Source organism: Xiphophorus couchianus, chromosome 4, assembly GCF_001444195.1.
Source record: "Xiphophorus couchianus chromosome 4, X_couchianus-1.0, whole genome shotgun sequence".
NCBI lineage: Eukaryota > Metazoa > Chordata > Actinopteri > Cyprinodontiformes > Poeciliidae > Xiphophorus > Xiphophorus couchianus.
In genome coordinates this window covers 28,554,081-28,576,233 of record NC_040231.1, presented here as the reverse complement: position 1 = coordinate 28,576,233, position 22,153 = coordinate 28,554,081, and the positions used below count along the sequence as shown (strand labels likewise).

At 41.6% G+C, this 22,153-nt stretch overlaps 1 protein-coding gene across 2 annotated transcripts in view; it reads right to left on the bottom strand.

The window, feature by feature from the left end:
• ntrk3b (neurotrophic tyrosine kinase, receptor, type 3b) overlaps positions 1 to 22,153 on the bottom strand; it is a 302,940-nt gene that overhangs the window by 131,035 nt on the left and 149,752 nt on the right. Inside the window, exons 8-10 of one of the 2 annotated variants that reach the window (XM_028014975.1) lie at positions 5,359 to 5,658; positions 4,875 to 4,889; positions 1,807 to 1,856 (exon numbers count right to left, since the gene is read on the bottom strand). In XM_028014975.1, the coding sequence (XP_027870776.1) occupies positions 1,807 to 1,856; positions 4,875 to 4,889; positions 5,359 to 5,658 (365 nt within the window). The remainder of the gene's footprint in view (positions 1 to 1,806; positions 1,857 to 4,874; positions 4,890 to 5,358; positions 5,659 to 22,153) is intronic. The other variant, XM_028014976.1, reaches the window with a different exon arrangement.

Here is a 22,153-nt window from a genome sequence, read left to right as displayed (position 1 = left end):
TTGCGTGGAAAAGGATGTATGCCTGTTTCAGGTGCGAGTCCCAGAACTCTTAGATATTTTCTTTCCGTTTTGTCTTATAATACAACATTTTCTAATGTTACAAAGAGAAAACAAGTGTTCTGTTCTTTGTTTTCAGTGTGACATCTTATTACGTTTCTTGACTAGATTCTGAAAACAACTTTTATCGGTGTTTTTTTTTTTTTAAACGCCTGTCGTTTTTCCCCTCTATAATTTTACTAAAAGGCTTCAAAAATAACTCTCTGTGTTAACGGGAGTCGCAGCAGCGACACATTACACTTCAGTGTTGTAAATGGTACTGCGGCAATTTTTCCCAGCAGGGAAGTGGTCATAGCAGGAGAAACACATGTTTAATTAATAACTCCACAGTGGCTCACTTCCATCAGGTATGAGAGGATGGCATGCCAATGACCGGTATGCAGTCTACCCATGAAAGGAGAACTGTCACAGAAGACTGACAGCAGCCATTATGAATGTTATTAATTACACCTGTGCAGTTCCTGCTCTCATATGTCAAAATGTCTGCCATTTATAAGTCTATTAGGAGCCCATTAAAGGTTAGCTCTATCTACTGGGGCACATTGGAAAGAGAAAAATATGGGAAAATATAGGAAATATGGAGCTGTTTAATGATGCATTACACAGTGGCAGATTTATGTGCTGTACACAGACATTTTTGGGTCTTGATGAACAAACTGATGGGTGTTCACGGAGGAAGATTAAACACCCAGGAGACACATGTATGCTCAGTTTTAGGGCCGAAACAATGAAATTAATTGTGATTAATCGACTGTATCAATAATCGTCAGCTAATCTAGTAATCGATTAATCGTTAAATATACGAGTATGGAGACTCAAAAAAGGTAACTTGCTGAAAGAACAACACACTCGGAGGATTAACTAAGCCAAGACTGAACAAAAAATAAACAAGTTTTGCATTCAATAAATAAATTCTTCTTTGTAAATATCCAAAAGGTGATTATTATTTTACCATTGTACAAAAACAGACCAGTCCTAAACTGTGCTGATTAGTCAAGCAGAAACGGCTGAGCTTTTTATACGTTGATGTTAGAAGAATCATTGTTAGCTGTAGATGCATCCTTTGCTACAAATTATTAAGTGTCTAAAGGAATGTAATGTTATTGCATTTTAGGCAATAAAATGTTGATTATCTTATTTTAAAAAAAAATAAAGAGAACTGAATTATTTATTTACATTTTTTGTGGATTTTTAAAGTAGTAAGAAAATAGGTTTAAGTCACAGGTGTGAAACTCCAGTCCTGGAGAGTCACTGCCCTGCAACTTTTAGATGTGCCTCTGCTGCAGCACCTGAACAGAATAATTAGGTCATTAAGGCTCTGGAGAACTGATCTACACAAGGAGGAGGAAATTAAGCCATTTCATTCCAGTGTTTTGTACCTGTGGCACATCTAAAAACTGCAGGACAGCGGCCCTGGAGGACTGGAGTTTGACACCCCTGGTTTAAGTGGTTAAATAATAAAAAAAAAAATCTGATTAATTGTCAGAACAATTGGTAAAATAATCAATCAAATATTCAGCTAAAATCACTATTAGTGATTTATGCTGTTTGTTGCCCTCTGCATTATCCAGCAGTGCTTTGTTGGTTGTGTGCAAACCTTTCAGTGTTCAAGTCAAGTATGTTAAAGCAAACTCAGAGAAACAAAACAAAAGCTAGGGAATATTTGCAGGAAACAAAAGCATCTCTCCACCGAGATTGTGAGTTTTTTTTACCAGCCGTTTCAACCATGTTTTTAAAGAGAAAACTCACCCCAAATGTATCTTCTTCTGGTCGCCCTGTTTCATCCTCAGGGATCCCACCTGCAACACAGAAGCACAACAAAAGGCATCAGAGACTCAGGGAGGGTAGAAAACCTTTCATGACATTGGTTTGCTCCTTCACACACTTTTATTCATTTTAGCCTAAGCCGAGCTGTATTGTGCCATAAACCACTGTCTGTGCAGCTGACCAGTGAATTAAATTAATATGTACACAGGTTAATGCGCAACCTAAAAGCTCAGAATTACAAAGAAATGACATGCTCTACGGCATCTGATATTAAGGTTTTTGTTTGATTATGTAAATATGTCATTTTACTTCTACATTATAGAGGATTGCAAAACTCTTCATACCCTTTGAAAAACTAGTTTCAGCTAGTTTTTCCATACTTACAGACTGATATTTCCCCCCTTTTTTTTCAAAATAGAACAACATTGTTTTATCTGTGAATAACAATGTCTCAGGTTGTTGATTGGACTTAGCTCTGGACTTTAAAATGGGTTTTTCTAATACATAAATATGCTTTGATTTAAATTACTAACGAGCTGTACGTTTAGGACGATGTTCTGCTAGAACAAATGTTAAACTCATTTTCATTCTGGTCCATATCAAGAGCCAATTGAATGTATTGATAAAACCTGGTAAACTGTTAAAATATTAATAGATAGTTGTCTCTGCATTCGATGAGTAGTTCTTAAAGTTAAAAATATTAAACATCTTTTCACATTGTATACACATAGCTGCTCTGATTTGATTGACAAAGTGATATTTGTACGTACAACTGTTTTTTTTAATATTCTATCTGGAGATGGGATGCATTTCATTGCATTCTCTTTACAATGATAAACAATTTTGTGTTTGGCCTATCATATTAGTGCTCTGTAAAACACACTGAGGTTTGTAGCTAGAGTGTGAACGAGGTCAGGGGCTTTGATGCTTTTACAAGGCTCTGCACCATCCAGCAAGCCCACAAAGTGTGTTAAAATGCACATAAATTATAACTTTAAATATAATCAAACATATCAAAACATTGCTGCACCCAGACTCAGGCTTCTGAGCAAAGATATTGTGAACATTTTGTTGCAGCTGCACAATCACATGCGTGTACTGGAACAACTAAGACACAGAAAAACAAAGGCAGAGTTCATGTAAAAGAAAACATTTATAAAAGAGCCACAGAAGGAAGCTGATGCCGGCATGCCAAATGTTACATCAGGTGAAATAAAACTGGTCAAAAGACACAGAGACTGCAACAAACAAATATTACATGAAAAACCAAGAGTTTGGCAAAATTTTAACCTAATGGACTTAAACTAAGAGGCATAAATTTTACCAGCCTTGATGCTCAACAAATGCACCTAAAAATTAGAGTTTGGTTTTAAAAAAAAAAAGAGAAAAGGACTTTCTAATGTATAATGATATCAAACCATAAAAAGAAAAGCACATTTGGCACACTGAAGTGTGCATGTGTGTTTGCCACCACTAACCCCGAGTCCCTCCCTCTCGGCTATGATCCCCGTCTTCTCTCCTCCCTCTGCGCTCCTCTCTGCCCAGCAGTGTTAGCATCCCTCAGCCTGTCAGTAGTCTACCCTCTGTCACTGAACGCTCTCACAAGCAGAAGTACGAGTTGGTGCATGCGTGCCAGCATGAGGCCACAGTACCGCCCCGGGCAGCTGGGCCCCGCAAGTCCATTTGTCTCCATCACTGGTCACACAACAGTATCATAACTGGCTGGAACCAACGGCTTCATATAGATGAGGGAGGAAACCCAACGAAGGTCAAAGATTGGATTAGCCCATTTGGTTTGAGCTGCCAAAACCATCTAAAAGAACCAAAAACAACCTGAAAGTTGATCCTAGCAGCAGCTTTCCTGCTCAGGTTGCTCATGATATTGCCAGATATAATCAAAGGAATTTTGGTAACACTGTTATGCAATACAGCTTCAGTATTTCATGCTGTCACAACCAAAGAAAGGCCTTTTTCAATTAACACACTATAGTCATATAACTAAGGTAGACAATTAGGGAAATGCTAAATTTTATACATTATTATTTTTTAATTCAAAAAATCACTGAAACCGATGCGACAACTAAAGTTGAAGTGCTTCTGTTCAAAACAGCAGATATTGAAATTGGTGGTGGAATCTGATTAAAATTTTAATCAAGTTAATTGCAGGGTCTGTAATCAATAATCGCATTTAAATCAAAAACCACAGTCAAAATTAGCAACATTTTCAATTCAAATACTTATTAGCTGCTAAATTGTTGAGTAAACAGACATATGAGCTCAACAACAAAATATAAATTTTTAATCTGTTATTTAGGTTATTTGACCATCAGGTTTGCTGTTACACTCATTGAGCTTTCAAGTCTTTCAGGAACTGATCATTCATGGAACTTCTTTGAAAAAAGTACTTCTTTACAACCGTGGACTGTGGAAGCTAACGTTAGCGTTGGGGACGTCTGTGCTGCCGCAACATGTTTAGCATCCAGATATTATTTTAGGCTTGAATTGCTTTGCTGATAGGCTAACTCCTTTAGCACAACCTCTACATAATAGTCTTTTCCAGTGTCCCTTCAGATGTTGTTTTAAAGCAAGTATTAACCCATAGTGGGCCAAGAGAAGCAGCGTTGCTGTCCATCAATATTGTCTGCAGATGTGTGTCAGGTTTACAGCGCACCAGAAGCACAGTGCAAAGGTAGGAAGTACAGGAGGAGAAAATGGTAAAAAAAAAGAAAAAAGAAAAGAAATAAAATGTGGTTGTCAAAACTAACTAAATCATTGCCCCCACACAGCGCTTAGTTCATACAAAGAGGATTTATTCTACTTGACAAAGTAGATCAAATGTCATTGCTAAGAACTATTTTATGGAGGAGCACAAAGTGAACAAATTTCTCCATGGCTACTATCATGAAAGTGTTAGTCAAACAGTGTCTGTGTGTGCGCGCCTCTCTGTATGTGTGTGGGCAGACCCACATATAACAAGGAGTAACAAATGGGAAGGAAACAACAGAAAAAGTTAAATCCAACAAGGTTGCATTGAAAATAGAAACACTCACCTATTTCCACTGAGCCTGTAAAAGAAGAGACAGAGAATGTCACGCTACGTCAATAAACTGACAGGTTTCGCCCAGGAATGCTGACCATGGGGAGACATTTGCCAGACTTTGTGGGTTTTCTTTCCTCCCGGTCTGTGAACTCAGTGTGAACTGCAAGTGAACAACCTACCTGACAGAACCTGAATGAACCAGTGCAGTAGGGATTAGCTACACAGCTTGCATGCTCTGTTGGAACGTTTTACTATAAAACCAAATCCTCCAATATGTTCTGGAGTCATTATAAAACCTGGAAACGTCCAAATTGGAAAGTTCACGAAAAGCCAAGTTGAAAAGTCAGAAGTTGAACATGATCGCTTAAGGTGGAATCAAAGAATGTCGTTTTTTGGATGGTAACTCCACCTTGGGTCCACTTTTTATCAAACCTGGGGGATTGAAGCTTTTTTAAACCGCATTTTGAGAGAAGGAAAAAAAGTCGTCCACTCACCAATGTCTATCTCGTCTTTGAGGAAGTGACCATATACCGTCTTCGTGACTGTTCCCAAATGATTGCTGGCCTCCAAAGTGTAGTTGCCGTTATTGAGGTGGGTCGGGTTTTTAAACAACAGACAACCCTCCAAGTAGTCCTGGTAGGTATCCTTGTCGGTCCAGATAAAGTCATTCTCCTTGATCTCCGTCTGCTTGTGGAACCAGCGCAATTTGGGGTACGGGTAACCGCGAACTGTGAATTCGATGCAGGTGTCATGGCGTTTCTCCGGCTCAGCCAGCCTCATGATCACTGGTGGAACTGCAGAAAAGGAAGGAAGAGGTTGGAAACGCATGAGAATGGCCAATGCTGGATCTCTAGACAGTTCAGGAAAATGCATGATCATGTTATAAATATAAGTTTGAACACATAGAAACCTGTATTGGTCAAGAATGTTCAACAACCCTTGGACTGGGGAGTAAAAAAAACCCTGTCCTAAAATCTCTGTTTCTGTTTTCTGATATGCAGCCGCACATCTTTGAATCCACACCACCACCAAGCTGAGAGGCAATTTATCTCTTTAATACCATCAGCTACTCTTGGTGAACAATTCATCCGTTGATTTGTCTTTGCAGTGAGTCACTCTTGCCGTTTCATTATCAAAAGGAAATATTTGGCAGTTGATATTACCTGGCTTGTCTCTCCATTTTTGTCCTTTATTCTACCCCCTTCCATCACGTCTATCCACTCATAATACAGCACCGATTTTAGCAGACTCTAGCTGAGTCTTGCTGTTGCCTTGTGTGAGGAATATGCTGCCCAAAAAAAATAAATAAAAATAAAAGTGCTGCTGTGCGGCTGGCAGAACCCACGCAACCCCCTGATACTGCATCAAAGCGTTTTTATAGTATGGTCGTTCCAGTTGGAAATTTATCCGCAAAAAAAACAAAACGATGCAACAGAAAAAGTTGAAGGATGGCTAATTTTATAATCATCTGTTTAGCCATCTTAAAAGCCCTCCACAAATTTAAAACACTAATTAAAAAACTGGTAGGACTTATCCTCCAAAGAGCCATATTTTCAGGAAAAAAAACAGCGTGTTGATGTTTCAGTTAGCAGATCAGAGCGGTTTCAGTTTGGGCCAACATGCTAAGCAACGTTGTTCAACTGAAAACACAGATACAGAGCAGTGGTCAGCAAATTTCAGTGAAGTGTCACCGTCCCTGCGCCAACACACCTGCATCCAAAGGCTTAATTGCCTTCTTGGCATGTCAGGAAGTTTTCAAATCCTGGTCATTAACCCTTCATTTAAATCAGGTGTGGTGGACAGGGATGCATCCAAACATTGCAGGACGGTGAGACTAGAGGACTGGAGTAGCAGACCCCTGGTCTGAAGCAAGACTTTTCCGGTGCTTGTTATTGCCGAGAGTTGTCACATGTTAAGTGACACATCGCAGCATGGAGGCGTGTGCTTTCAGTTTAAAACCCACGGCTGACGGGTTGGCCAGAGTAACCTTATAGAACAGTACACCTGTGAGCCATAAATAGTGCTGACCCTTTCATAAGATGACATTCGTGGCACTGTCACTATCTCCGTCGGCGGATCTGAGCAGCAACGCTGTAGCTATTTCATTTTGAATCCTATCGCACTACTGTTTTTCTGGAGATTACACAAAGTCTCGGCTTGAGGTCTTCGTAAAAGGGGCTAAATATAGACTCTTTTCTTTCGGATTTCTTGTATTTCTGTGCAAGATAAATGGGACAAACATCACACTGCTCCACGGGACTAACAACATCTGCTTCTGGTTGGAAAACCATAAGACATCTCCAATTAAGCAAATCCAGGATACATAAAGACACAATGAACCACCTGAGCATCTTCTACTGCAAAATTAGCCTTCAATACAAACGACCTGTTCTACTACAATGTCTGAGATTCTCATATCTTTATTAAGGTTGAACTCTACCCTTCATAGAGAAGTTTGACTCCCAGGAGTCAAATTCAGTATCAGATCATCCGCAACATGCGTTCCACATCTTGTCAATCTCTAACATTTAGCACAGCTCATCGCCTGCGTCGTGTTAAGAACCCCTTCCCCATTGGTTGCTCAGAAAACACCTTGCAAAGCAGCTGCATAGCACAGTGATGTACATTAACGCAGATTTCCAATCCTGAAACATTAAACCAGAGAGTGGCTACTTCAAATTTTGACATAAATTTAACTCTGTGACAAGCCCAAATCAGCAACCTTGGGACCAATAAGGATATGCAGAAAATTAGACTGGGCTTGAGGCAGATACTGGCATCAAAGTGTATCAAACATTTAAAACTAACAGTCTGCCAGTACACCAATACCTTAACGCACCTACTAAATAACTAAAGTAATTACTCTTATGTTGTGTCTACATTCTGCCATGACAGCTTAAAATTTTCCACTTGTGGAACTAATAAAGGATTATCTCATCTTATCTCAGTTCACTTAATAGATCAGAGAACGTGTCAAACCCACTAGAGTTTAAAGCATAGATTAACATAGTGTTGCCCCTACCACACTTGCTGCTGAATGTCCACATAAGGTTCTTACACATTTCCTTCTGTTAGGACAATTGTGATTTTTCCTAAATATTTCTTGTTGCTAAATACTTTTCATAAGGACGACGCTGTTGGGCACGCTGAGAGTAGGCAGATGGCTACTTGAGCATTTAACCTGACTAACCCGGTTATTTCTGGTGTTACTCTATAAAAACTTATTGCCAGAAAATATATACATCTTCAACTTCTTAGACTAAATATTCATCAAATGAATACAAGGAAAAACTCTGTTTTGGGGACTGGAGTGGAAGCTGTCATTTCATAAATTTATCTGGTGACAGACAAAATCACAATGAAGTCATTCAACTAATCTCAACGCAAAGGCTTGGAAGTGTGTGAGTGGGCTGGTGTGGGCGCTGTGCAGCGCTGTGAGGGAAGAAAAGAAATATTGGGAAAAAACAGGGAACAAGGAGTGAAGACATGTTGTATGTTGAGTTGAACAGAGCAAAGACGAGGAGAAAGCGGGGGGGCGGGGATTTTTATTCTCTAACTGTCTTGATAGACACAGTTAGGGAACGAACCATTTCCCCCTCAGCGGGGATGTCAGGTCGGTCTTAGTCAATATAATGCAAGTCATCATTAAACGGCATGATTGTCCATGTGGCCACTGTGTGAGCGTGGCGTCCCCATACTGATCACATGAATGACAAGCTTTGAAAACTACATGTCCCTGATCAGGGAGAGCTGAAGACAAAGCCAGTCATGTCTCTGTATTTAAACTCTGGTTTATTTTAAATGCCGTTTTCATGCCTGGTTGAAAAATGCAGTCTGTGGCTGGTAGAGACAGTGGTGGTAGCAATAGAGAACTGACAACATTCAAAATAAGTATTGAATACTTCAATGTTTTTCTTATCAGAAATGTTTCTAACAGGCCTTTTGAGATGGATTCACATTATATGTTGGTACAAAAACCCTAGTAGGACATGCAGTTGTACAAGCAAACAAAGAAATCAACACAAATTGCTTTTAAATTGAGTTACTGTATGCATAAAGGATCATCTCATCTCAGTTCAAGAAAAAATTAAACCTATGAAGGAAAAAGCCAACCCCCCCACCAAACCACCCAACCAAAACAAAGCATTCCAGCAGTATTTGCAAATGCTAATATTGCAATAGTGCCAAATATTAAGGGCTGCTTTAGCCCCAATGGATGGCTTAGTAAAAAAAAAATGTTCCCCATTCTCTGACTCAAGCAGATGGATCTGCTTGAGTCTTTCCGTTCACGAGTGATTGTAGGATGAAACGGGAGATAGACGGCCAGATTGGGGCCTCGTCTGTTCTAATATGGGCACTGCTCTGATATGTCTTGTTCAGACATATTGGAGACAAAAAGTAAAATCTCGAATTACAATCTTAGATATTGGATCAGGGTAGAAAGCTTCCTGATGAGATTCCTGATGCAAGGAACTGAAATGAGCTTCCTTCACAGGGAGACCGGCATGGAGCTCCATCATTGGCAAGTTACTTAGAGCAGAGCTGCTGCTCCACCGCTTCAAAAAGAGCCAATGAAGGTGGTTCAGGTATTGTGATCGAGATGCAATTCCCTTTGAAGGGCTTTCAGGAACATCCCACTGGAAGGTGACTCAGTAGCAGACCCAGAACTCGTTAGGGGGACTAATGACATACTTCTGGATCCCCAAGACTAGAGAGCATTGCTTGCTAGATCAATTTTTGTTTCCAGAGAGCTGGAATATGTTACCTCTGTGACCTCGTCTCAAAGACGCAAAAGACAATGAATGGATTGATGGTGTTGAGTACCGTACTTATTCTTATGCCATTCAATTCTTTGATTCATTTGTGTTTATATTATTAGGTTGCGAATGATGGAGTGTGCAATTAATCTCAAACGTTTAATGGGTTAATATTGCATAATGCAGATTAATTAAAGGACATATTTTGACCTAAGCCCTCTCTTCCACAGAGGATTACCCAGTTCACAGCAGGCTTGACACGTGGGGAGACGATAAAAGGCGTCAGTTCTCCGCCACTTGGGCTGAACCCAATACTCAGGAAGCGAAACAGCAACAAAAGTTGAAATTTTTTCCAACTTTGTGTTGCTCGTCTGCATTTCCAAGCTTGAAATTTCACAAACAAATTTTGCAGGTCGGCTCGGCTGGAGGAGGGCAAGCAATTGTCACCCCCATCGCACAAAGAAACGAACAGCGATGGAGCGACGTCGCCTCCTGTGTGTCGACCATATTACACGGCCTTGCAGAACCGCAAACGGGAGTGTAGAGATGAGGAAGTTTGTTCAAAACCAATGTAGTATGTACATATTGGGACAATGAGTTATCCCTCCACCACAGTTCATTTCTAAATGAACTTTCATTAAACCTGGGAAATCTTCAGAGAATAAAACATTTTCGTGAACGTCTTTTTAACTGATTAACAGAACCTGCTGGTTTATATGCCAGCATTTGGGGACAGCTTGGATTGTTACCAACTTCTATTGAGAACATCATCTAAAATAGGCCCATTTGAAATATATTTACTGGAAAAACTAAATACTTATTTTTCATGCTGCAGTACTTCAAATATATAAAGCGGCTGAATTAGACCGAGATTAAGATGTATAGCAGTGAGAATCACAATAGAAAGGTCAGCGTTGTCCATTAATATGAAGCAGTTCTTAAAGATAATGCCTTAGACATCATTCTGGAGTAGAACCAATGAATCTGGTGACCATAATAACCAATAATAGAATGCTGTGCCAAATCAAATAAAGAGCTAAAAAAGAAAACAAGGTAAGCTTTGCAAGTCCACACTGCTGCAGAGGCTGCTATTGTTCCTGACAGCACCACAACAATGTGCCTGCTGAACTTGCATTGTGGCTAATTACACTTTCGCTCAAATAGCGAGCTCATCTTTGAATGCAGAGAATGTCGCTTGACGGCTGGTAATTTCGCTGTCAATCAGATTACTCCCTAATCAGAGCCGCAGTTTAAGCTATTTTATGACATTTCCAGAGACAATAGGCTGCACAGGGGAGGAAATGTAATTACCATCCGAGCATGTGGTGAAAAATTAATAAGTTAATTTGCAGCACCAGCAGAGTGTCAACAGGAATAAAAAAAAAAAATAAAAAAAACGGGGGCCTGAAGACGTACATCCACCGAGCCTCCGTGTAAAGGAAGCCCTGCAGACGTGATGCCGCAAAGTCAATCTGTCACTCTCGCATGGGTCTCAGCAGCCCGGCTCCAGCAGGGAGCGCTTGAATTGTTGACAAATCTCCCTTGTCCTGTAGCGTGATGCATTACAAACAGACACAATAGATTGTGCTCTACAAGAGGAAGCTCTGCTGCAAAGAGAAAAATGTCAGGCACCTTTGATAAATATTGGCTTTAAATACAGTCTGTCCCAAACATGCCCAAGGCCAATCTTCTGGATAGACGTATGTAAGAGGTGAAGTATATAGTATAATTCATAGTCTCAATGTTAGACAGACATTCTGATGGGTACCAAATCATCATTGCTTTATCACTGCTCAGAGATGGGTTTTTTTCTCTCCTTCTCTCTTTCCACTGAGATCAAGGTTGAGCTTTCATGTGAGCTAGAGGGTACAGTCTTGCTAATTGGCTACATCAATTTCACTTGGTTTGTAACTGTGCAACACCTCATTGCATTCTAAATGTACCTGCATAATTTGGCTCCTCAGTTTGATAAAGGAGATTTTCACCCCTCCCACCTCCAGCTCTAAATTATTCTCTCAGACTGTCTCTGTTATTAATATGTGATAAAATTGCATCTCTGACACAAGCCCCATCAAAGTTGCCATGAAAGACATTTTATGCAAGTCATTCACTGAGCCGTCTTGACCTGCGGCGTTCATAAGGTACATGCAAGATATGAAATACCACCTTCGCAAAGCATTTATTTGCTTTCAGATGTTTGCTTGGTGGAATCTTGAATTTGCAGAGCCTTGCAAAGGCGTAGGTACCCATATTTCATATTTGGCCACATTGCAAACACAATGTTTGTTGTATTGTGTTTTGATTTATGCAACAGACCGATGTTAAGTAGAGCATACTTGTTGCAGACACACCCAAAATGAAGCCATTTCAATAACACCGCAGTGTTGAGAAGGAAATGTTGAATTTCCTGCTTTTCCAAATAAGCCATTTATCAGTGATCTAGACTTGATAGTGTCTAGATACAGTAGATCTAGATCCAAAAACAGTTTTGGATTCTGTTTTGAATCCAAAACAGAAAGACTTGCACTGTGTAGCTATGATAACCATTTGCTTATTATTGAAATGCGTATCACCACAACAGTCGCCCAGACGATCACGTTTTCCTCTGTAATACGACAAAAACTTAGTTTAGAATAAAACATATCCATTTGTTGAAATGGTCCAGGCAAAGTCCAGTTTAGATTTGAATTTAAATTTCACAACCACACTTTATCCAGTCCGAGCAACGCTGGCTTATTTCACTAAGCATAATAAAAGGCACAAATGGCTGTTTGAATTTGGAGCAAAAAGCGACTCTTCAAACTGTGTAGATCCAAGTTGTCTGAACATAAATGCCCACCATGCTTCTCCCAACATGGCTTCCTTTCCCACTTCACAATAAACCACTATGTGTTGCTCTATTACATAAAATCCAAATTTCACAATGCAATGAAATGTGAAAACTAAAACAAAAAGCATGAACAGTTTAGGAAAAGCCCACAGTTTAACAGTGGCAGTAACTCTTAATCCTCCCCAAAATGTTACAGATTTAACAAATCCGCAACATGGGGCTGTCAGCTACATAAATAACCCCAATTTTGCAAGTGAATGCTGTAATTATGGAATCCTTCGGAATACTGGATGCTTAACTTTTAGCAAACCATGGCAGATCCAGCTGAACTGATGTCTTCGCATGTGGATAAGCCTATTCTCAGTGGTAGGTAACTAGATTTCCATTCCAAGTAATCACTGCACCAGCAGGCTTCGCTGATTAGCGCCTTCAGCAACAGAGAAATGTGATTTCACATTTAAAACGCTCGAGCCTTATTCAGCACATCGATGACAGGTGAGCAAATACGATTTAATAACCAAAACACAACTACTGAGAGACAACAGTACCGACGTCACGTCGAGTGCTTATCTGTCCTTTATTCCCAGTAGCATGCCTAGTCGGAGTTGTTTTTCTCGTTTTTAATCCGGAGCAAACGACGTGACACATTAGCATTTTTAGCCATGCTGGCAGGATGTTTCAAGGCCTCCTGTCCAGCTCAAGACACCCTCATTACTCTTGGATGAGGGGATGTAACATTTTGTACTTTAATGGTCCCTGGACGATGAGTGCTGCTAAATTTGATTAGCCTTTTCAGCAGATATGAGCAAATAGGTGCTCTAACATTGGACACCGTGTTACATGTCTTCCCAAGGATGTCGCTGCACATTTGGTCCCAACAGGAACACAAGGCATCAGGTACAAGGACGACGACAAGACACCTTGTTAGGCTCAGAGGCAATGGTTTCTGAACGGAAGCAGTCGCTAATGTTATGAAAGGCCTGCAGAACAGTTAGTCGGTTAAAGGCTGATATGTTGCTTTTATATGAGCATTGTTGACCACATTTTGTTTTAAATTACTGAACTACCTTGCTAAAATATCGTTTTTCGTAACGTATCCATGCTTCCCAAGTGTCTACATCTTAAACACCATGATTATATTTAAACATAACCAACTTCTTCATACAAACAGTGGGTGTTGTATGGTTGAAAAGTGAAGCCACTGCAAATTCCTGTAAAGTCAGACATTTGCTAATAATTGCACGTAGAAGATTACTTCTCTGATCTGCTTCTCCAGCATTCTACACTAAACCCTTCGTCTCTCCAATCTCTGTAAATATTGTCTTAATTTTTAGCCTCAAGAGCTCACAGCATGACACTCCCTTCGTCAATTAGGCTCCCAGTTAGAGTAAAACATCTGATAAAGCAGGGCATGCTACATGGTGGGACTTTCTTGTGACTGACATGTTTTCTATGTTACAACCCCCCTCAGCCATCCGTCTCAAAGAGTTTCAGATACAAAGGCAGACGGTGATTAAATAAATGGAAAACTCGATTTCAAAACATTGGTTTGAAAGAGTGTAGAAGTACAGAGAAGTTGTGAAAACTTGAACATTTGTTTCTTCTTCAGACAAACCTCCTCAGGTACTAACATTACAAAACAAAAACTTAACTAGTATTTTTTTTTTTACACCTCATGTCAGAAATTAAAGGTGGATATTATTATTTTTTCCTAAAATAACTAAGTAATGATCCACATATATGCAAAACCTGTTCACCTTTCTCGTATTAATGTGAAGAACCTTGGAGGTAAGACAAAATTGTCAACATTTTACAGTTATTGCAGCTAGAAACTAGAGATTGGGCCTGGAATCTGGGTGTATTGATGGACTCGGACGTGAACCTTCAGAGTCACGTAAAGACAGTTGCAAAGTCAGCCTTTAATGAACTGAACAACATTTGCACACTTAAAGTACTAATGTCTCAGCAAGATAGAGAAACTCATCCATGCACTTAACTAAAAATACTGAACGGTTTAGCAACAAAGTATATTAAATATCTGCTGCTGTTGTATCAACCTTCCAGACCTCTCGGGTCTTCTGGTTCTGCTCTGCATATCCAGAACCAGAACCAAACATAGAAGAGCAGCATTCAGTTTCTATGAACAATAAATCTGAAACAAACTCCTAGAAAACAGCAAAACCACTGAATACTTTTACATCAAGGCTCGTTAGCGTTGCCTTTGATTAGAAGTGAGTGAAACACTGATCAACATATTTGATATGCACTTCCACGACGACTTTAATGACTGCATTTGACAAAATGTAATATTTACTGTTTCATATTTTATGATATTTTTATGATGAAACTGTCTTGAAATCTGATATACAAATAAACTTGACATTTGTCTTCTAAGTTCAGTCTAAAACAAGACTCCCAATTAGCTTTTTGCTCCTCTGTAAAGCAGGTTAGCAGCAGACATGTTCATGTAAATCCAGAACAACTTGACACATCCACTATGACTTTAGTGCAGTGCCTTTTAGCTCTCCAAATGATTTGATAAATAGCTTAGTGAGGAAGACACTCAACCTTCTCATACCTCCTCAAAAGAAGGGGGAACGGATGGGTACATGCTGGCATGCGGTAGACACCCACAGTGAGTCAGTGGCGCGTGTCGTCATGCAACAACCATCCGTCCATGTGCAGCCTGACCTCAAGCCCAGTCAAACCCTCAGGCTGAAGGGATCCCGTGCTGTGAGGTAGAGACTACGAGAGATGTTCCATCTGTTGCTGGGCCTACATTAGAGTTGGTGTGGGATGATATTCAGCATATTTATAATTTATTGGACCTTACAAATTATTTATTGTTGTACATATGGAGCCCTCAATAGTCTCGCCCAAACTCAGCTAGCGGCTCATTTTCTCTCATCAAGCCTCAGGAACGCTTTGTGCTTTCTGCAGGTCTACTGGTTCCAGTAGCTTGGAAACAAAGGGGTTTTTTTCTTCCAGTGATTGAGGGTTGTGGGGTGTTTGCAAGTACCTTCAGTGTGTTAGCTGATGAAAGGTATGTGGTTTATATGAAAGCTTGATGCAGGTTTAATCAGGTAACCAACATTGACTGCTACTTACTTGCTCCTAGAAAAATGTTTATCATAGTGACTTATAGAGTCCAATACTAACACTGAATCACCAAAGTATATGGTCTGCAAGTGCAGTTTTACACCCACATTGTTTGATTCATAAGAGGTTGCTACCTTAGACTGTCTACTTCATTTCATCCAAACTCAAACAAACTCAGAACCACCTGAAAGTGCTGGTTATAGTTCACTTGCTAGCAAACTCTGACATATTTTGCTATCATGCATAGGCCTGTCGCGATAAACGATAAATCAATAAATCGTACGATAAATTAAAACTACCGATGTCATTTTAATTATCGGCATTATCGTCTCTTCCAACCTTTTCCTCTTTCTGTTAATGACATTGAATGAAAAAAGGCTCAACTCTGGTGCTCTCCACTGACTCCTCCCTTCCTCATTTCCTTAGTGTAAAGCCCAGCGCACACGACACGATCTTAGAGCTGTCGGCCGATTGTCGGCCCATTTTCAAAACCTGACAGATCAAACATTAGCCGACAGAAATCCTAGGTATAACGGTTCGATCGGGTTCGGTCCTGCCATGTGGTGTCCAACAATGGGCACAAAATAATGGCTACAAGTCCAGTGAACTAATTTTAAAACCAGGCATTAATCAATGCTTTACTACAATCTACCTGCAATGCATGTGGCTAGTGTCAGCGTAAAGTCCTGACTGAATGAAAATCATTATAACCTATTTACGTCACGTTAACGAAGAACAGCTGAAAAGTTACTGGTTTCGCTCCAACTCCTCCCCTTGTCATTTCTATATTCTTTGCATGTTGAATAAACATTAATGTTGTTTCCTCATATCATCTCCAATGTCCGCTGGACTTCGGGTTGCTCCGTGTCAGCTGTTTGAGATTCCCCTCCGTAATTTCCCCTCAGAAAACATGGAGGAGAATCCATGCTTTCTGATTGGCTGCCTGTCACATTCAACAGGCTGCGTTAAGATCCCAGTCGGGGAAAATCCCTGATTTAGATCGGAGCGGCAACGATGATCTACCATAACACACCACACAATCTTAGAAAGACCAACATCTAAGATTGTTGTAAGGGGAAAAATAGGAGCAAAAAATCGTGTAGTGTGAACTATTGCATCAGGTAGTCGATGTGCCCATCTTCTCTATTTAACTCTAATTATTACTGAAGGGCAACATGATATACAGACTTCATAATCTGCCCTCTTTTGGTTGAATGCAGTATTTATTTACACTTTGGCTTTATGTTGTTTAGTTTTTTTTCCAGTACATTTTTTGTTAATGGAGACTGAGAATCCATTTTATTTTTGTTTTTGGTTGTTTTATTATGTTTACCAGTTCCAGTGTTTAGTGTTCTTTTGAAAATAAAGTGTATCTAACTTTGGCAGGAAATCGCAGGCGTTATTACATCATTTTCAGTGTAAAAAGGTCTTCAAACAATACTATCGTTTATCACAATAATTTTTGAGACAATTAATCATTCAGCAAAATTTGCTATCGTGACAGGCCTACTTATTATTAACACTGGATTCATATTGCAGGCTTTTGTATAGTTTTGAGATCATGCCTGTTGTTGATTCACCTTTTGCTACTGATAATAAAATTTCTTCAGTCTTGGTCATATCTGTTGAGATTTTTTGCCATTCACTATGATTCTGGAGATAATGTCTAAGTTGCAAGTATCTGTAAAAATCAGTTTTTTGTGGATTAAATTCCCTTTGGATTTGTTCAAAAGATTTCATTATTGATCCATTAAAAAGCTGTGCTATAAATACCAGTCCCCCTTTTGTCCATCTCTCAAACCCTGTATCCATAGTAGCTGGGGTAAAATCTGGAATCTTTGCTATTTTTACAATTTTTGATATAGAGTCAGGGAAATTAAATTTCTTTTTTATTCTTGACCAAATGTTAATCGTTTCCTTAATCCAGCAATTTTGAATTTTGAGATTTCTATGAACCCTCCTTGTTGTAAAGGGCAGTGACTCTAGGGACAGATTTGGGCAGGCTCTTTGCTCCATATATACCCATATTGTCTCTTGATCCTTTGCTAACCATAGAGCTATGGCTCTCAGTTGAGCAGCTAAATAATAATTCTCTACTTCCGGTAAACCTAACCCTCCATTACTCTTTGAGGACTGAAGTATTTTAAATTTGATTCTTGCCTTTTTATTTGCCATACAAACCTTGATATTCTTTTATCCATCTCTTTAAAAAAGGAGTTAGGAATGGAAACTGGGAGTGATTGGAATACAAACAGTAGTCTTGGTAATACATTCATTCTGACTGTTTCTACCCTCCCCTGAGGGTCAGTGGTAGGATCTCCCATCTTTCTAGGTCTTTTATAATTTCCTTCTTCAGTTTCTCATAATTTGCTTTGAATAATTGTGAAGTTCGAGGTCTGATAATTATGCCCAAGTATCTAAATCCTTTATCGGTCCATTTGAACTTTACTTTATCTTTTAGCTGTGTTGAGCATTCCCCTGATACCATCATTGCTACTGATTTACTTTCGTTACTCGCATACCCAGAGATATTCCCATATTCTTTAAGGCTTTCTAGTAGAGCTGGTACTGACCGGAGTGGTTCTGTTAGGAGTACTAATAGATCGTCGGCAAACAGTGATATTTTATGTTCCACCCCTCCCTCGTCTCTTATTCCCTGGATTTGTTTATTCTGTCTTATTGCTTCTGCCATCGATTCAATATTAACCGCGAATAGTAGAGGGCTTAGACAATCCCCCTGTCTAACTCCTCTCTTGAGATCAAAAAATTCTGAACAGTACCCATTAATTCGAATTCGGGATTTTGGATTTTTATAGATTACTTTCACCCATTCAACAAATTACTGTGAAAATCCAAATCTCAATCATGTCTGGTATAGAAAACTCCATTTTACCCTGTCAAAAGCCTTTTGGGCATCTAAACTAATTAAAAGGGAGGATAATGATTTAAATTTTGTATATGACATTATATTTAATATTCTTCTAATATTGTTTGCTCCCTGCCTCCCCAGAATAAATCGCATTTGGTCTGGTCTAATCAATTTAGCTATGTATTTTTGCATTCTTTTTGCCATTATACTTGTTAGTATTTTTAAATCGTTGCATAATAAGCTCACGGGTCTGTAGCCTTCACACATAGTTGGGTCTTTACCTTCTTTATAGATTACCGATATAATGGCTTCAGACCGTGATTTAGGGGTCCCCCTCTGTTAGTGCGTAGTTGAATACCTTACATATTGCTGGCGTTAGTTCTTGGCTAAATGTTTTGTAGAATTCCCCTGGCAGTCCATCTGTCCCCGGAGGTTTGTTGTTTTTGAGGGTTTTAATAACATTCATAATTTCCTGTGAAGTTATAGGTCGGGTCATTTCCAGCGACTCTTCTTCTGACAAAGTTGGGAGATTAATCTTTTTGAAAAAAGAGGATGTTACATCTTCCTGAGTGTTTTTGTCCGTATTATCATATAGTTTTTTATAGTATTCTGCGAATGCTTCAGCTATTTCTTTGAGTTGTGTTTTAGTCTGCATTGTTGAGGGGGGTTTTATTTTGGGGACATGTCTATTTATTTGGGCTTTCCTAACTTGAAATGCCGAAGGGCGACTCGCCCTATTGCCCGACTCAGAGGTCAGTCCTGACTCGGAGGCCGGTCCCAACTCGGCCCCAACTCAGAGGCCGGTCCCGAGTCAGAGGCAGGTCCCAAGCCAGGAGCCGGTCCCGACTCAGAGGCCGGCCCCGACTCAGAGGCCGGTCCTGAGTCAGAGGCCGGTCCCGAGTCAGAGGCCGGTCCCGAGTCAGGAGCCGGTCCCGACTCAGAGGCCAGCCCCGACTCAGAGGCCGGTCCCGAGTCAGAGGCCGGTCCCGAGTCAGAGGCCGGCCCCGACTCAGAGGCCGGCCCCGACTCAGAGGCCGGCCCCGACTCAGAGGCCAGTCCTGAGTCAGAGGCCGGCCCCGACTCAGAGGCCGGACAGGACTCAGAGGCCGGTCCCGAGTCAGAGGCAGGTCCCGAGTCAGAGGCCGGTCCCGAGTCAGAGGCCGGCCCCGACTCAGAGGCCGGTCCTGAGTCAGAGGCCGGTCCCGAGTCAGGAGCCGGTCCCGAGTCAGAGGCCGGCCCCGACTCAGAGGCCGGCCCCGACTCAGAGGCCGGCCCCGACTCAGAGGCCAGTCCTGAGTCAGAGGCCGGCCCCGACTCAGAGGCCGGTCCTGAGTCAGAGGCCGGTCCCGAGTCAGGAGCCGGTCCCGAGTCAGAGGCCGGCCCCGACTCAGAGGCCGGCCCCGACTCAGAGGCCGGCCCCGACTCAGAGGCCAGTCCTGAGTCAGAGGCCGGCCCCGACTCAGAGGCCGGACAGGACTCAGAGGCCGGTCCCGAGTCAGAGGCAGGTCCCGAGTCAGAGGCCGGTCCCGAGTCAGAGGCTGGTCCCGAGTCAGAGGCCGGTCCCGAGCCAGGGGCAGGACCGGACTCAGAGGCCAGTCCCGAATCAGAGGCCAGTGCCGACTCAGAGGCCAGTCCCAACTCAGAGGCCGGTCCCGAGTCAGAGGCCGGTCCCGAGTCAGAAGCCGGTCCCGAGCCAGGGGCCGGTCCTGACTCAGAGGCCGGACCGGAGTAAGAGGCCGGGCCCAAGTCAGAGGCAGGTCCCGAGCCAGGAGCAGGTCCCGACTCAGAGGCCGGTCCCGAGTCAGAGGCCGGTCCAGAGTCAGAGGCCGGTCCCGAGCCAGGGGCCGAACCCGAGTCAGAAGCCGGTCCCGACTCAGAGGCCGGAAAGGACTCAGAGGCCGGAAAGGACTCAGAGGCCGGTCCCAAGTCAGAGGCAGGTCCCGAGCCAGGAGCAGGTCCTGACTCAGAGGCCGGCCCCGACTCAGAGGCCGGTCCCGAGCCAGGGGCTGGCCCCGACTCAGAGGCCGGTCCCGACTCAGAGGCCGGTCCCGAGTCAGAGGCCGGTCCCGAGGCAGAAGCCGGTCCTGAGTCAGAGGCCGGTCCCGAGTCAGAGGCCGGTACCGAGTCAGCGGCAGGGCGACGCTCAACATTTGGTCCATTGTTAAAATCATCTTGACTTTCTTCTAAATCTTCTCCACAGCAGATTGCCTGTTTAATCCACTTCCACGCCTTTCTAATATAACTTTTCTTCAAATGAATTTTTCTTGGACGTGCCAGGGTTCTTCGGAAGCATTCGGTTAGTTTATAAATGACCAGCGGGTTTTCACTTTTAATCATTTTAAACAATAACTCTTGTACTACATCATCATTTCCGCTCAGAAGTTGAAAGATGTCCTGGCCGAGTTTTGTCTCCATCTCCTCAAAAAATATAAAATCTATGTCTTTTACCGCTTCCCAAAGTTTTGGACCAAGCTTCTTGTGGACGGGGTCGGTGTCCTTCATTTTATAACCGCCATAACTGGATCTGTAACTTGATATATAAATCAATCTCCAAAATATTCTTTCCACCATATTTTTTCTTTGAGCTTCAGTTCCCCGTTTAAATCCCATTTCATTTGCGTCCTTTAAAAACTGTTCGGGTTCCATTTCTGCCTGAGTGTAAGACTCACTCAGGCAATTTTCATCACTATACAAATCTTCATTGGGAAACAATGTCCTTCTGATTTTTATTTTTGTAGCTGTAAACATTTTCTTTTTAGGAACAGGATCCTCCAAGTGACATTTGAATTTTCTCACGATAAATGCGTGTCCTTCTGGGTAGTCAAGAAGGGCAATTAAATTAAGACCTGAAGCATAGTGGAACGCGTCCCTCGCAATACTTTGAAAAATTCGTTCGCTCAGTTCCTCTGCTACATCTGAAAGTACGTCCACGTTTATTTCCCCTGTTTTCCTTAGCAGTAAGGCCAAAAGTTTTTTGTGCTGTTCTAAAAAGATTTCCCTGACGAGATGCATGGTGGGGCCGTCTGCCACTTTCTCTATTATTTTCCAAAGGAGTTCTCCAAGAAATTTCTTCTTCCTATAGTCTGGGGTGGTTTGCCCAGGATGAACTTTGTTAGAACACGTCTTTCTGACTTTGCTCCAAAAGGAGACCTTGGGTCTCACATAAACGTCGCTTTCGTTGCTCATCTTTATTCCGTCAGCTAAAATGTCCAAATGAATTTTATGTTGACTGACTCAACTGATCAGTTGGTGATGTCATGGACTATGACATCACAGAGGCATCCTTAGAAGGGCCTCCTGGCACTGACATCATTTGAAATCAGGCTGATGACATCATTGTCAGCAGCATGGCAACTGTTGCTGGGGTACTAATAGCTCACAGTGAGCATGCGCTATGAAAATAAATTATCTGTGGGCACTAAATACATTATTCCCACAAGTCTGAACTGGAAGTGACCTGCGCAGCTTCGCCAGAACAGGTTGGGCCAGGGAACCATTGGTCCCTCCACTTTACCCCCCTACACATTTTTATTAGTGTGGATGCTGTAGGCATTCATTCACACTATTGAGTTCCACTTTCCTGGTTGCTCCGTAAATTTCGCCTCGCTTCTTCTCCTGCATACTTTGTGCTATTTTCACCATTCAATTTTTATACTACTCAGCTTGCTCTCCTAATGCCGGCTGTATCTCTTGACTCCTCCGTTCCTCATTTCCTTAGTGTAAAGCCCAGCGCA